General features: G+C 42.6%; 1 protein-coding gene across 1 annotated transcript in view; it reads right to left on the minus strand.

Moving 5' to 3' along the window:
* The window catches only part of LOC126183888 (uncharacterized), an 86230-nt gene that overhangs the window by 15792 nt on the left and 55300 nt on the right, over nt 1-15138 (minus strand). The window contains exons 5-6 of the mRNA XM_049926206.1: nt 3698-3910; nt 1873-1995 (exon numbers count right to left, since the gene is read on the minus strand). Coding sequence (XP_049782163.1) covers nt 1873-1995; nt 3698-3910 — 336 coding nt within the window. The remainder of the gene's footprint in view (nt 1-1872; nt 1996-3697; nt 3911-15138) is intronic.

The following is a 15138-nucleotide window of genomic DNA, read 5'->3' on the forward strand; positions in this document are numbered from 1 at the left end:
CAGGTCTTATTACATTCGACGCCACATTGGGCAACCTGCGCTCCGGATGGGGATGAAATGATGATGAAGTGGAGAAATTCTCCTGAGTGGAGAAAATCCCCGACCCAGCTGAGAATCGAACTCGGGCCCGAAGGATGGCAATCAGTCACGCTGACCACTCAGCTATCGGGGTGGACACATCATCTTCTGAACACATGCCATTGATAGGTAGATGAAAGGCTAACCTATATACACTGAATTTAGAGATTTTGGATAAAGTTCTTGACAATACTGAGTGGAAAACATTCACTGATATCCCGAAGTTATCATGGATGAAATACAGAGAGCATACAGTTATCTACTGCTTGTAAAGGACCCAGTCAACAGTTTTAGGAGTTAAGGAAGACGAAGGTGAGGCAGTAGTTGAGAAGATTGTGTGACAGGATTGTAGCCTGTCCCTCACGTAATCTGATCTATATGTAGAGAAAGCAACACAGAAAACAAAGGCAAAAGTTTGAAAGCATATTAAAGTTCAGGAAGAAGAAGTAAGAACTTATCAATGACATTGCGGCTATATTTGAAATGACACAGGATTTGGAAGATTAGGTTAGCAGATCTTGAGAGGATGCTGTACTACAAACATCAATTAAAGTAAAAACAAGGAAATTAAAAGCAGTAGATGCAGTTTTCTACGTGGGTATAAAATAACTGACAAAATAAATATGGTATAAAATTCAAACTGGTGCTAGCAAGAGAAGTGTTTTCAGAAAGATGAATTTCTTAACACTGAACATACATTTCAGAGGGAGTGTTTTCTGAAAACACCCTGGTGTGAAAAACTGAAAAATGAAAGTACCTATTGCAGAAAAATTGTTGATGGTTGGGCATTCCATTCCTGAATCAGCACAGTTGTCAACTGCTGGATAGTCTTTGGTGCATGTGGACATGCTACAATAAGCCTCACTATACAAGCCATACATGCTCAATGGTATTTATGTCAGGGGAATGGGTATTCCCATTCCATTCACAGAATATTCTCTCTTTCTAAAAGCTCCTCCTACTGCACTGTTCAATGCAGTCATGCACTGTCTTCCATAACAATAAATTTGGGCCAAATCCACCCTTGAAAATATGCCCATTGGGAAGGATGTAACAATAACATACACTGGCAAGTGTACCACATTCAAAGATTTGGAGGCCAGTATGCCTATGCAACATTATGCCATCCAGCACCATAACACCTAAAGCATCAAAATGATCATGTTCGACAATGTTTCTGAGTGCACCACATGTTCCAACCTCTTGTCATGTGGGTATGTCCAGAATCATTACTCAGACTGAATCTGCTCTAATCCAAGAAGAGTACATGACCCCACTCCTCATTGGTCAGATCACTATGCCCCTGGCATCATCGCAAACTGTGCTGCAATTGGACGGGTGTCAACAGAACACAATGGGTCATAGGACAGAGAGACCATCCCCAAACAGTTGTGATTCCATTGTGGAATGTGAGACTACATGACTTGCAGTTCCGTTTAATGTGATTGTAATTGCATCACTGTTTGACGTGGATTCCTTCCTGCCTACTGCACAATCTTTTGTGTTAACTGTGTTCATGTCAAACCATTTTTACTGTATGTGGATTATGTGGATTCACCTTCACCACCACCACCAACTTCCATTCCTGCAAACCAGGCTGGTTGTAGATAAGCCGCCTGTAATTTTTTTTTTCTTTTCAAAATTGTTGCTCCAGTTACAGAAAATCAGACTGCTCTTTTTACCCACTTACCTTTTCATCCACATTTTTCTTTCTGTCAGATGATTATCAGTGTTTGATACATACCTGAAGTGTCACAGTCTACAGATAGAGAAAAGGAAGTCTAGAAATCATACCTAGTTGCTCCAATCTTGATAGATGCAAGCAAAGGTTCAACATTCAACTTGAATTTATTGGCCAATAATCCAAGTACTATGACATGACAAATTGCCTTATCTCTCACATGCAGTGGCCTTGTCCTGAAATGAGCAAAAAAAGGTATTCTAAGCACAAGTGTCTGGAAGCTATAAGAGGAAACTTCAGTGACAACGAATGTTTGAGCCAGTCCTGGAGGAATGCTGAGATAGCCTAATGGCTAAGGCAGCTACTTGCAACAGGCAGGAAATTCCAATTCAAGTCCCAGTCTGGCACTAATTTTCAATTGTCACTGCATATTCCTTTCATGTAGGTTCAGCATACCTGAATGGCAGCATTGGTAACATTTAATACTTTTCATATTATGAATAACATAACCTTGATGAAAATTAATCCTGGTTTCATCCACACTGTCTGTTGTACTTCAGTGCTGCTTGAAGTTGTGTTACATAAAATGTGAATTTCCTTGGTATGTGGATACAAAAATACTCTCAAATTAGCACTCAGTGAAGCCTGACTATTGGTTACAGTATCCAATAATGATGGCTTAAGCATATCTTCAGTGCTACACGTTTTCCAGTATTAAGGTTGGCAAGAGAGTATTTACTCCAGTATTAGGTCATGACCAATTAGTCCTAAAAAGTTGCACCTGGCATGGTCCCTCAAAGTGTTAAATCTTAGAGGCAACTGCTGGCATCAATTTCAAAGATAGGGAAATACAAGTGATTGTACAAAATGAGTAATTTGTGTTCTTTACACAATCATGACTTTTCACAGATAGGAACTTCTCTGCCCCAAGAAAACAATGGCCCATTTTTAGAAGTCAAATTTATAAACACACTGGCAACTTTGCATGGTTATTACTTCTAAGAAATCAAATCCAAATCTAACTAATGAAGTCTCTTCCAGTAGTTATTCTATTTGTATCTCAAGTTTGTCACTTGTCTACTTAAGATATTTGATAGTTTTCAAGTTTTACTGTTATTGGTTTGTAGTGGCAAACACTACAGTCAAGTTTTGAACAGATACAGGCAATGAAAATAAAGAATACCCATATTTAGCCACAGAAAGAAGAAACAGTTGCCATCATCTGATTTAAACAATGGCGTAAAACATTTATGTCTTGATGATTCTGAGTCAGCTGAAACATGTTAGCTTCAGTAACAAACCCATGCAAAAGACTATTGCTGACACATTCATCAAAAGATAATTCAGCAACAGTGTTGATACATTTTAAAAAAATACTTTTTTTTCTGTCTCCGTTCCACATTATTTACAGTACGACTAATTTTTATCACACTTGCCATACTGTAAAAAGATGTGCAACTGAGAAAGAAAAATAAACAATATAAAAAATTTCAAACAAAGTAAAAGAGTTACAAGAATGAAAATTCTTGTTGTGTAATATAGCTAAAAGTCACATAACATGACTGTAACAGACCTACACTATAGCGTTGGTGTTAAGTATTTTACATAAATAAGCAGAAAAGAAAGCCTGGGCTACATGCAAAGATAAAGACTCAGAAGTAATGTCATCCACAAAACTAGAGTCTTGTGTGCTTCATATATTAATTAAAGTAGCCCACAGAACAAAACTTTTTCTCTCTCACCTTTTTTACATGGAAATACGGCAAAGAGATGGATTGAAAAATAGTCACGAACTTAGAGAAACTGAGAGACTAAAAGACAGTGATAAAGAATCTCTATAAAGACCACAAACAGCAAAATATGCTGAATCAAGTTTTAAAAAAACAAAGTTCAGAAAAGAATCAATTCAGAAAAGACATTGCAGAGTGACTAACTAACCTTCCACTGTCAGAAGCAACTGTGAAGTTATTAAGTATCCGGGTAGTGATACTTTCTGACTGAGGGCACACACTTACATTCTTCGCTCTTAGATCCTTGTATGTCAAAGAGACAAAACGTATAAGACATTCTGCATATAGGAGAATCTTTATGCTTTGTACTCGTGTTTCTGCTGGAACCTCTTTGAAGCAACTGTTGAAGAATGGTGAATAACTGTAACAAAATAAAGAACCTTAAGGATTCAATACATTCGAAGAAATTTGGCACTCAAAATAAAATTTTGAAATTGGAAAAGCAAAATGGTTAAATGCATTATCCATATTTTTACCAATTAAAATACAAAATTTTCACAAAATGATGAAATATTCTAACTAGATGGAACTTAATTGAGGAAACAGAATACAAAACTAGTTCTAAGTGAAAGAAATCTGAAAATGAAATATTTACATAATATCACGAACTCTCAGATGTTCAGTTATACCAGACAGAAAATGTAAAGAAAGAAAAATATGCCAGGACACACTGATGCTTAAGGCAAATAAAATGTTAATGGATTCATCTGTGCATCTTAGAACAACTTCCTAATTATACTAGAAAAGCACAAACACATGAATGACCTACAATATTAATTTAGTTAGGTTTTGGCTTACAAGGCCAAGGAGATGAGAGAGGTAAGGTGACAGGAGTGGGGGGAGGGGGTGGGGGGCAGGGGACCCATGGGGACAGGGGAACCAAGAGGGGCAGCAAGGGAACCGAAGGGGAGTGAAACAAGAGGAGGGACTCAAGAATGGAAGGGGAACAAAGGGAGGAGAGCTGCCAAGGAGGGAAAATGGCACCAATGGAAGAAAGTGGTGCCAAGGGGTAATAATGGCACCAAGGGGGGAAAGGATGCAAAGAAAAAAAAGAGGCATCAAAGGAAGAAAGGCGCACGAAAGAAAAGATGATGACCCAAGGGGGGAAAAGGGTACCCAAAGGGGGGAAAAGGTATCACGAGGGGGAAGGTGCACCAACGGGGAAAAAATCATGCCAATGTGGGAGGGGGCCATGGGGAGAAAGGGTGCCAAGGGGGAGAAAGGGAGCCAAGAGGTAGAAAGGGAGCCAAGAGGTAGAAAGGGAGCCAAGAGGTAGGAAGAGAGCAAATGGGGAGAAAGGGAGCCATAGGGGGAGAAAGAGAGCCATAGGGGGGAGGGGAGCCATAGAGGGGAAAGGGAGACATAGGGGGGGGGGAAGGGAGCCACAGGGGGGAAAGGGAGCCACGGGGGGAAAGGGAGCCAAGGGAAAAAGGAAGACAAGGGGGAAGGGGAGCCAAGGGGGGAAGGGGAGACATGGGGGAAAGGGAAACAAGGGAGGAAAGTAGCTAAGGGGGGAAGGGGAGACAAGGGGGGAAGGGAGTTGGGAGTTAAGGGGGGAAGGGACTTAAGGGGGGAACGGAGTTAAGGGGGGAAGGGAAGACTAGGGGAGAAGGGAGCTAAGGGGGGAAGTTAGATAAGGGGGGAATGGAACCAAGGGAGAAGGGAGCCAAGGAGGGAAAGGGAACCAAGGGGCTGAAAGAGGGGAGAAAGGTAACAGAGGGTGGGAAATGGAACAAAGGGGTGGAGAGGCGACCACGAGGGAGAGCAGCAAATTAAGGGGACAAGTGTATAGGGCCAAGGGAGCAATGGCGGTATGAGGAAAGATCTTCCAGGGTGAAAGGATGGTCAGAGGGGAGGTGGGTCAGGAAAAGGGCTGCAGGGGGGGGGGGGGGGAAGCAGGCTATGTGGGGAGGCAGGTCAGGTGGAAAAGAGAGCCAGGAAAAAAGGGGGCCAGGTGGGAAGGGGGCCAGATGGAAGGGGGAGGGCAGCTGGAAACGGGGGCCAGATGGAAGGGGGAGGGCAGCTGGAAAAGGGGGCCAGGCGGAAAGGGGGGCCAGGCGGAAAGGGGGGCCAGGCGGAAAGGGGGGCCAGGCGGAAAGGGGGGCCAGGCGGAAAGGGGGGCCATGTGGAAAGGGGAGTCCAGGAGGCCACAGGGAATGGGTCGGGGGGAAAGGGGGGGTGAGAAAGGTGTCCAGGAGGATAAGTTGAGCCCAGTAGAAAGTGGGGCCACAGGCGACAGGGTAAAAGAGAGGGGGGGGGGGGGAAAAGGGGGCCAAGGGGAAATTGTGGCCAGGTGGTAAATTGCGGCCAGGGAGGAAAGGGGGGCCAGGGGAGGAAGGGGGAGCCATGAGGGAAAATGGGACCGGGGGAAATAAGGGGCCAGGGAGAAAGTGGAGCCAGGCTGCCACAGAGGAAAGGAGAACAAGAGGTAAAGGAGACTGGGGGATAGGAGTCATGGGGGGAAGGGCGCGGTTGAGGGGTGAAACACTCAAGGGGGAAGGGGATGAGTGGGTGAGACTGGGGAAAGGGATGTGGGAGGCAGGGGCATAAGGAACCCGAGGGGGAGGGGGGCCACAAGGGGGGGCAGGGTGTGTCAAATGGCAGAGGGCAGTGAGGGACAGCGAGGGCAGGGGGCTGCAAGGGGGCAACGGGACAGGGGGTAGTAAGAGGCTGGAGGGCAGTGAGGCGACAAGAAGAGTGGCGAGGCGGCTGGGGTGGCGAGGGGCAGGGATGTGACAAGGTGCCACTAGGGGGGGGGGGGGGACAAGGGGCACAGGTGGGACAAGGGAGTATGGAGGGAGAGGAACAGCAGGCAGAGGGGGAAGGGGGCAGAGGGGGACAGGGAGCAGAGGGGGACAGGGAGCAGAGGGGGAAGGGGGCAGAGGGGGACAGGGAGCAGATGGAGGTCAGGAGGCCAGGGGGGACAAGGGGTAGATGGAGACAGGGCAGAGGGGGGTGGGGCAGAGAGAGGGACGGAGATAGAATGTTGGGAGGGAGCAGATGGTTGTGAGAGCAGAGGTTTGGCGAGGGCAGAGGGCTGGTGAGGGCGCAGAAAGCTGGCGAGGGCGCAGATGGCTGGCGAGGGCGCAGATGGCTGGCGAGGGCGCAGAGGGCTGGTGAGGGCGCAGAGGGCTGGCGAGGGCGCAGAGGGCTGGCGAGTGGGCAGAGGGCTGGCGAGGGGGTAGAAGGGTGACAATGTGGGGAAAGTGGCTAGAGGGCAAAAGGTTGACAATTGGCGACGGTGGGAAAGGGAGCGAGGGTGGGAAAGGTGGTGAAGGTGGGAATGGGGGTGGGGGTGGGGGTGGGAAAGGGGGTGAGGGTGGGAAAGGTTGCGAGGGCAGGAACGGGGGTGAGGGCCGGAAAGGGGTGAGGGTGGGAAAGGGGGAGAAGGGTGGGAAGGAGCGAGAGCAGGAAATGGGGCACGAGGTGGGATTGGGCAATGGATGGGAAGATGCAAGCCGTGAAAAGGTGCAAGAGGTGGGAAGGGGCTGAGAGAGTGACAGGCCGAGAGGGGAAGGGCCCAGGGAGGGTGGGATCAAGGAGGAAAGGGTGCTGAAGGGGATGGGGGAAAAGTTGGGTAGGGGGAAATATGGTGTGGGAAAGGAAGGGAATAGGAGGAAAGAGGGAGAGGGCAAGAGAGTGTTACTCAATATGAGATTCTATAGCTTCAAAATATAATTACTGAAGGAAATAAATACTTATTTAAGTTCATTACTGACTTTATAGTTATTCCAAGATTTTTGTACGTGACAGAAGAGGGGTACATATTCTGCAGTTTCTTACACCATGTGAATGTTTAACCCACATGTTTAAAAGACAATTACAGTCTTTTGATTTTACATGCATTATCTATAATACACACTAAATGTAATCTATATGGGCATGTATTACATACTGTTACATTGGATATTTTGCTCTTCTACTACACTCTTAGTGATTAGAATGTAAATTTATGGTTGGTGTAGACTATCATTTCAGTCAGTACACAATCAGAAATAAAGTGCACAAGCAAACAATCACAAACACACAAACTTTCATGTTAGTAAAAATTTCGAATTTCTGATGACACCACTGCCAGACTGTGGGGTATGTACTGCTTGCACACAGATCACAATTGGCTAATAGCAGTACTACCACATTAAGGAAAAACTACAGTCTGATTAGTTATGCACTGAAGTTTTACTTTTGAAACATTTTTCACAACTGATCAATGTGTGACTGTCAAATAAAAAGCATTTTATAAGAAGTTCGGACTTGGTCAATATGTTCCTGTGCTCAGGCACAAGCCTTCTGGTGCAATATTAGAACTACAACCACTTGGCCCATCTCATAGTGTCATAAAGTGCGAAAATCTTCAAATGGTGACTATCAACAGACAAGTCTACAAGGCATTCCTGCATGAGAAATTCCTGTCTTCAATTTCTCATCAACATATGAGGAGCGCTGCAACAAGATCTTTAGGCTGAATCCTTACAAAATATTGTTCCTGCAACAAGATTTTGGGCTGCATCCTTACAAAATATTGTTATCTCCTAAAGAAGGCAAGTGAATCTGCGAAAAGAGTAAGGCTCTCTTTTTCAGAAGCTGCAACAACATATCTGCTGCACAGCAGTTGTGGTTTTCAATATAGTAAATTGTGTGGCATTACAAATAAACAAATCTTTGTTGTTAGACCTAATGTAGTCCTAGTACACACCCAAAGCAAGCCCAGGTTTTTTTCCAATTTTCATGGTCCAAAAATATGATTGTGGCTTAGATTCAAAGGCAAAATTGTAAGCAAATACCGAAAACTGTCGCTAGATGCTGCTGGAAGAAGTCATTTTGCCACAGAAGCCATTGTATTGGTGTTTTGAGTACTGAATGTTATCATGGGGGAAATTCAAATTAAATACCTCTCAGCTATGAATTTAGCAATTTTCAAATATTTGTAGCAATAAAAATAAATCTCTTTACATGTTGTTGTTGTTGTTGTTGTTGTTGTGGTCTTCAGTCCTGAGACTGGTTTGATGCAGCTCTCCAAGCTTCTTCATCTCCCAGTACTTACTGCAACCTACATCCTTCTGAATCTGCTTAGTGTATTCATCTCTTGCTCTTCCTCTACGATTTTTACCCTCCACACTGCCCTCCAATGCTAAACTTGTGATCCCCTGATGCCTCAGAACATGCCCAACCAACTGGTCCCTTCTTCTTGTCAAGTTGTGCCACGAACTCCTCTTTTCCCCAATCCTATTCAATACCTCCTCATTAGTTATGTGATCTACCCATCTAATCTTCAGCATTCTTCTGTAGCACCACATTTCGAAAGCTTCCATTCTCTTCTTGTCTAAACTATTTATCGTCCATGTTTCACTCCATACGTGGCTACACTCCATACGAATACTTTCATAAACGACTTCCTGACACTTAAACCTATACTCGATGTTAACAAATTTCTCTTCTTCAGAAACACTATCCATGCCATTGCCAGTCTACATTTTATATCCTCTCTACTTCGACCATCATCAGTTATTTTGCTCCCCAAATAGCAAAACTCCTTTACTACTTTAAGCATCTCATTTCCTAATCTATACCCTCAGCAACACCCGATTTAATTAGACTACATTCCATTATCCTCATTTTTCTTTTGTCGATGTTTATCTTATATCCTCCTTTCAAGATACTGTCCATTTCTTTCAGCTGCTTTTCCAGGTCCTTTGCTGTCTCTGACAGAATTACAATGCCATCAGCGAACCTCAAAGTTTTTATTTCTTCTCCATGGATTTTAATACCTACTCCGAATTTTTCTTTCGTTTCCTTTACTGCTTGCTCAATATACAGATTGAATAACATCGGAGAGAGGCTACAACCCTGTCTCACTCCCTTCCCAACCACTGCTCCCTTTCATGTCCCTCGACTCTTATAACTGCCATCTGGTTTCTGTACAAATTGTAAATAGCCTTTCGCTCCCTGTATTTTACCTCTGCCACCTTTAGAATTTGAAAGAGAGTATTCCAGTCAATATTGTCAAAAGCTTTCTCTAAGTCTACAAATGCTAGAAACGTAGGTTTGCCTTTCCTTAATCTTTCTTCTAAGATAAGTTGTAAAGTCAGTATTGCCTCACGTGTTCCGACATTTCTACGGGATCCAAACTGATCTTCCCCGAGGTCGACTTCTACCAGATTTTCCATTCGTCTGTAAAGAATACGCGTTAGTATTTTGCAGCCGTTGCTTATTAAACTGATAGTTCAGTAATTTTCATATTTGTCAACACCTGCTTTCTTTGGGATTGGAATTGTTATATTCTTCTTGAAGTCTGAGGGTATTTCGCCTGTCTCATACATCTTGCTCACCAGATGGTAGAGTTTTGTCAGGACTGGCTCTCCCAAGGCCATCAGTAGTTTTAATGGAATGTTGTCTACTCCCGGGGCCTTGTTTCGACTCAGGTGTTTCAGTGCTCCGTCAAACTCTTCACGCAGTATCGTATCTCCCATTTCATCTTCATCTACACCTACATCCTCTTCCATTTCTACAACATTGCCCTCAAATACATCGCCCTTGTATAGACCCTCTATATACTCCTTCCACCTTTCTGCTTTTCCTTCTTTGCTTAGAACTGGGTTTCCATCTGAGCTCTTGATATTCATACAAGTGGCTCTCTTTTCTCCAAAGGTCTCTTTAATTTTCCTGTAGGCAGTATCTATCTTGCCCCTAGCGAGATAAGCCTCTACATCCTTACATTTGTCCTCTAGCCATCCCTGCTTAGCCATTTTTGCACTTCCTGTCGATCTCATTTTTGAGACGATTGTATTTCTTTTTGGCTCCTTCATTTACTGCATTTTTATATTTTCTCCTTTTGTCAGTTAAATTCAATATTTCTTCTGTTACCCAAGGATTTCTACCAGCCCTCGTCTTTTTACCTACTTGATCCTCTGCTGCCTTCACTACTTCATCCCTCAGAGCTACTCATTCTTCTTCTACTGTATTTCTTTCCCCCATTCCTGTCAATTGTTCCCTTATGATCTCCCTGAAACTCTGTACAACCTCTGGTTTAGTCAGTTTATCCAGGTCCCATCTCGTTAAATTCCCACCTTTTTGCAGTTTCTTCAGTTTTAATCTACAGTTCATAATCAATAGATTGTGGTCAGAGTCCACATCTGCCCCTGAAAATGTCTTACAATTTAAATCCTGGTTCCTAAATCTCTGTCTTACCATTATATAATCTATCTGATGCCTACTAGTATCTCCAGGATTCTTCCATGTATACATCCTTCTTTTATGATTCTTGAACCAAGTGTTAGCTATGATTAAGTTATGATCTGTGCAAAATTCTACCAGACGGCTTCCTCTTTCATTTCTTAACCCCAATCCATATTCACCTATTATGTTTCTTTCTCTCCCTTTTCCTACTCTCGAATTCCAGTCACCCATGACTATTAAATTTTCGTTTCCCTTCACTACCTGAATAATTTCTTTTGCCTCATCATACATTTCATCAATTTCTTCATCCTCTGCAGAGCTAGTAGGCATATAAACTTGTACTACTGTAGTAGGCATGGGCTTCGTGTCTAAGATAGACACAATAATGCGTTCACTATGCTGTTTGTAGTAGCTTACCCGCACTCCTATTTTTTTATTCATTATTAAACCTACTCCTGCATTACCCTTATTTGATTTTGTATTTATAACCCTGTATTCACCTGACCAAAAGTCTTGTTGCTCTTGCCACCGAACTTCACTAATTCCCACTATATCTAACTTTAACCTATCCATTTCCCTTTTTAAATTTTCTAACCTACCTGCCCGATTAAGGGATCTGACATTCCACGCTCCGATCCATAGAACGCCAGTTTTCTTTCTCCTGATAACGACGTCCTCTTGAGAAGTCCTCACCCGGAGATCCAATTGGGGGACTATTTTACCTCCGGAATATTTTACCCAAGAGGACCCCATCATCATTTAACCATACAGTAAAGCTCCATGCCCTCGGGAAAAATTACAGCTGTCACCCTCAAAATGAACATTTTTAAGAAACCTGCAGAGGCTGGCATGCATGGTAAGTATTTCTACAGCTCCAACTCTATGTGGAAGTTGTTGGTGCACATCAATGTACATCAAGCCCTTCTCAATGCTGCCAATATTCACAACGTAATAATTATAAGTGTTTCACTGCCATTACATAGTCATGAGTACAAATAAGTTCCACATCTGGACATGAGCATCTTTATTGATTAGCTTTTATGAAATTTTTTTTTTTTTACTTCCATGAGAGATTTCTACCACAGCACATGATCAATACAAATCATATTTACCTATGCTGCACGTAATGTGTGAAACTTTCCCACTGCATGCACCCTACCCCTTCCCCTAACTTCATTTGTGTTTCTTCCACCGACTCCTTAGTCAAAGAGAGCAGTGCCTGCTACAAAGTTTGCAGACAGTACATTCGGATTTCACCCTTTGTTTCTGTCTATTTTAGTACTTTTGTGAAGGGCCAAGTTTTAGTCTACCAAGATGAAGCATGTCCACTGCACTGTGAAGATGAAAAGAGAAGTGATTTCTCTCACTGAAACATAAAATTGTGCTGGAGGTCAGCAATAAGGGATAAACGAGAGTAACATGAGCTAGTGGAGGCAACAAAAGGAACAACTTTTAACTTGTTCCAGCAACAGAAATTTTTTTTTTTTGTTTGAGCAAAACTTGGCCACTGTTATACGTTACAAGTTATGCTGAATAATTTTGTCAGGGAGCCGTGACAGAAGTGCTCACCCGTGAGTGTAGATATTATCCAAGCTAAAGCACATGAAGTTACATTGGAAATTTTCTCTTCATAGACACACTTCAAATGCACACAAACTACCAGAAAACTATGAGGAAAAACTCACTGAATTTCAGCATTTCATAATCAGACAACACACCAAACATAGTTATCTTCTTGGTCACGTTGGTAAAGTGGACCAAACTCCATTGTATATTGGTATGCCAACAAATTATACGATCAAATCAAAAGGGAACAAAGATGCAAGGTACTGTCTGCAAGAGGTGAAAAGCAGCGCATCTCTGTCATATTTGTTTGTGTAGCTATAGGCCGTGAACTGCCACCATTCATTGCTTTTGATGGCAAGAAGTTAGCTACATCAGAGATACTTCCAAAAAGCATTATTTTACTTGCTAATTAAAGTGACTGGTTTGCAGAGGACATAGCATTAGAACGGATTAAACTGGTATGGCAACACTGTCCTGGTATCTTGCTAGGTTTGCCAGACTTGCTTGTACTGGATTTCTATCAAGTCATTATACACTGGCTATAAACAGAAAAGTAGTAGAAGGCAGAATGGGATTGGATGTAATTCCGGGAGGGATTACATAAATTCTAATCCATTATATGTTTGTTTCAACAAACCATTTAAAGACAAGCTTAAAAATATGTATATGCAATGGTTAACAAAATAAGATAGGGTATCAATGCCTACAGGATGTGTTCAGCATGTAACCTTGTCTCAAGTGAGTGGACTTACCAATATTGGAAATGTAAAATGAATGAAACTGTCCATCATGCATTTAAAAAATGCTGTGTTTTAAATGCACTTGATGGCACAGAGGATGACACTCTCTACAGAGAGACTGGAAACAAGGAATCAAGTGATGATGACTTAGAATCACCTGAGTAATGACTAGAAACAGTATGTATACATTATGGTAGTTCAATAAAATTTCTGGTTTGTACTTTCATCTTCATTTACAATTCATTTTCTTTGTGGATATGCAACAGTATTCAGTCAGTTGGTGAGCCTATCATTAATGAGAAGATATGACGTGTGTTTCTTCTGTGCGTGTTAATGTTATAATTATTTACATCTTTTTGTTCTATTATGTGTTGCACATTTGTATTTTTGTTTGCCACATTACTGGGGGTTTTGCTGTAGCACAGGTCTCTTTGGTCTACATTAAGTCTCTGTGAGGTTCTTCTCCCTGTGCCCCCTAGATGGTGAAAAAGACTGGTGTCCTTAGGAGGCCTTATACCAGTATTTCACTGACCATATGGTCATGAAAAATCCCAACTGTCTTCAGGTATGCAGTGCAACAAAACCTGCCTGTGGTGTCACCATTCACAGTTCGTCTGCATTTAGCTCCTAATCATGGCCACCTGTATTCTACATGGCCGTGCCCTAAGTTGCCTGTCAAAAGACACTGACAGACATAGGAGATGCTGCATGACATCTATTTCCCACACTGTTGACAATACTTACAGTTCGCACTTTGTATGGATCACTTGTGCTGGAAATGATCCTGTATAGACAAATTATATTGTTTAGAATGTTAAGAAATTAATCTAATAAGGTACCCTGTCTAACCTTTATCGTGGATGATACAAATCACCTTTACTAGAGACAATACAAATCAGTGACTTTAATACACAGATTGCTCTTCACAAAATTTATATCCTTTAAATCAAGGGTGATACTCTGTAAAGTCAAAATGTAACTTTCTTGGATGAAAATACCATATTTCAATGTAAGGAAAAAATACTTCAGATGACATTCATATGATATGTAAAGATTGATGTAAGGCTCAAACACAAGCTGCGGTACAGTCTGGAAAAGTCTCAGAGGCCCCATCTGCCCAAGTTTTCCTCAGAATATTTAGATAGATATCATGAATTCTCACTGCTGTCAATCTTTGTTTGTGATGTAAAAGTAATTTTAAGTGCCCAACAGGCTAAATTTAATTCCATACGAATTACTGTAGATTAGTCCTACTCCCCACATATCCCAGAGAGGCAGGGTCACTCTATACCTTATCCACAATATGATGAGCCATATTTTTTATTTATTTTTTATTTTAAGTTTGGCTTGGAAAGAGAGAATTCCCCCCTCCCCCTCGAGTCTTTGTCTCTGGGGTGTGTCTTGCTTTCAAGGTTGGCTTAAATTTCGATAAATATGGTAATCACATCTCCTGTCAATGTCAGACGTGAGCTAATGCCAAATTTGCCAAGTACTTTGAAGAAAAGTGTTGTAACCTGTTGTGACTGCAAAGTGCGGTGGGACCAAACGGAGAGCGGCCCATGAACAAACAAACGAACGGAAAGGACAGACACAAAACAACAACGGATGATGGAGAGAGACCTTACGACGACAACACACAAGAAGCAACGGAGTGACAGAGACAACCAAACGAATCCAAGGCGTCCACTTGGTCAAGGCGATGTGTCGAGACTCATGCAACGATTAGACTCGCTGGCTGAGCAAGAGGCAGGCGCTTAAATACTCTATCGGGGACACCGCTATTGGCTGCTGGAACCACGTGTTCCACTGTGGCGCCCTCACACTAAATGCAGGCCAGGACGTGTACACCGCCACAGCTTACGGCGCAATGGTGCAGAGACCTTTAGGGGTCTTCGACGTCGATGACGTCTGGTGGGGATTCAAATTCCGTGGCGTGTGGTACCAGAAAAAGGATGTAAACACTAGCCCCTGTGAGTCGCGAAATACTACATAATATTGTGGTCTATAATAAATGACCTTTTAAGTGCAAATGTGGTTTTAACTATACATAAATTACAGACCACAATTATCATTTACTAATCATTTTTATTGCCTTCAAGTACAGGAA

This window comes from Schistocerca cancellata, chromosome 1 (assembly GCF_023864275.1).
Source record: "Schistocerca cancellata isolate TAMUIC-IGC-003103 chromosome 1, iqSchCanc2.1, whole genome shotgun sequence".
In the NCBI taxonomy this organism is placed as follows: domain Eukaryota; kingdom Metazoa; phylum Arthropoda; class Insecta; order Orthoptera; family Acrididae; genus Schistocerca; species Schistocerca cancellata.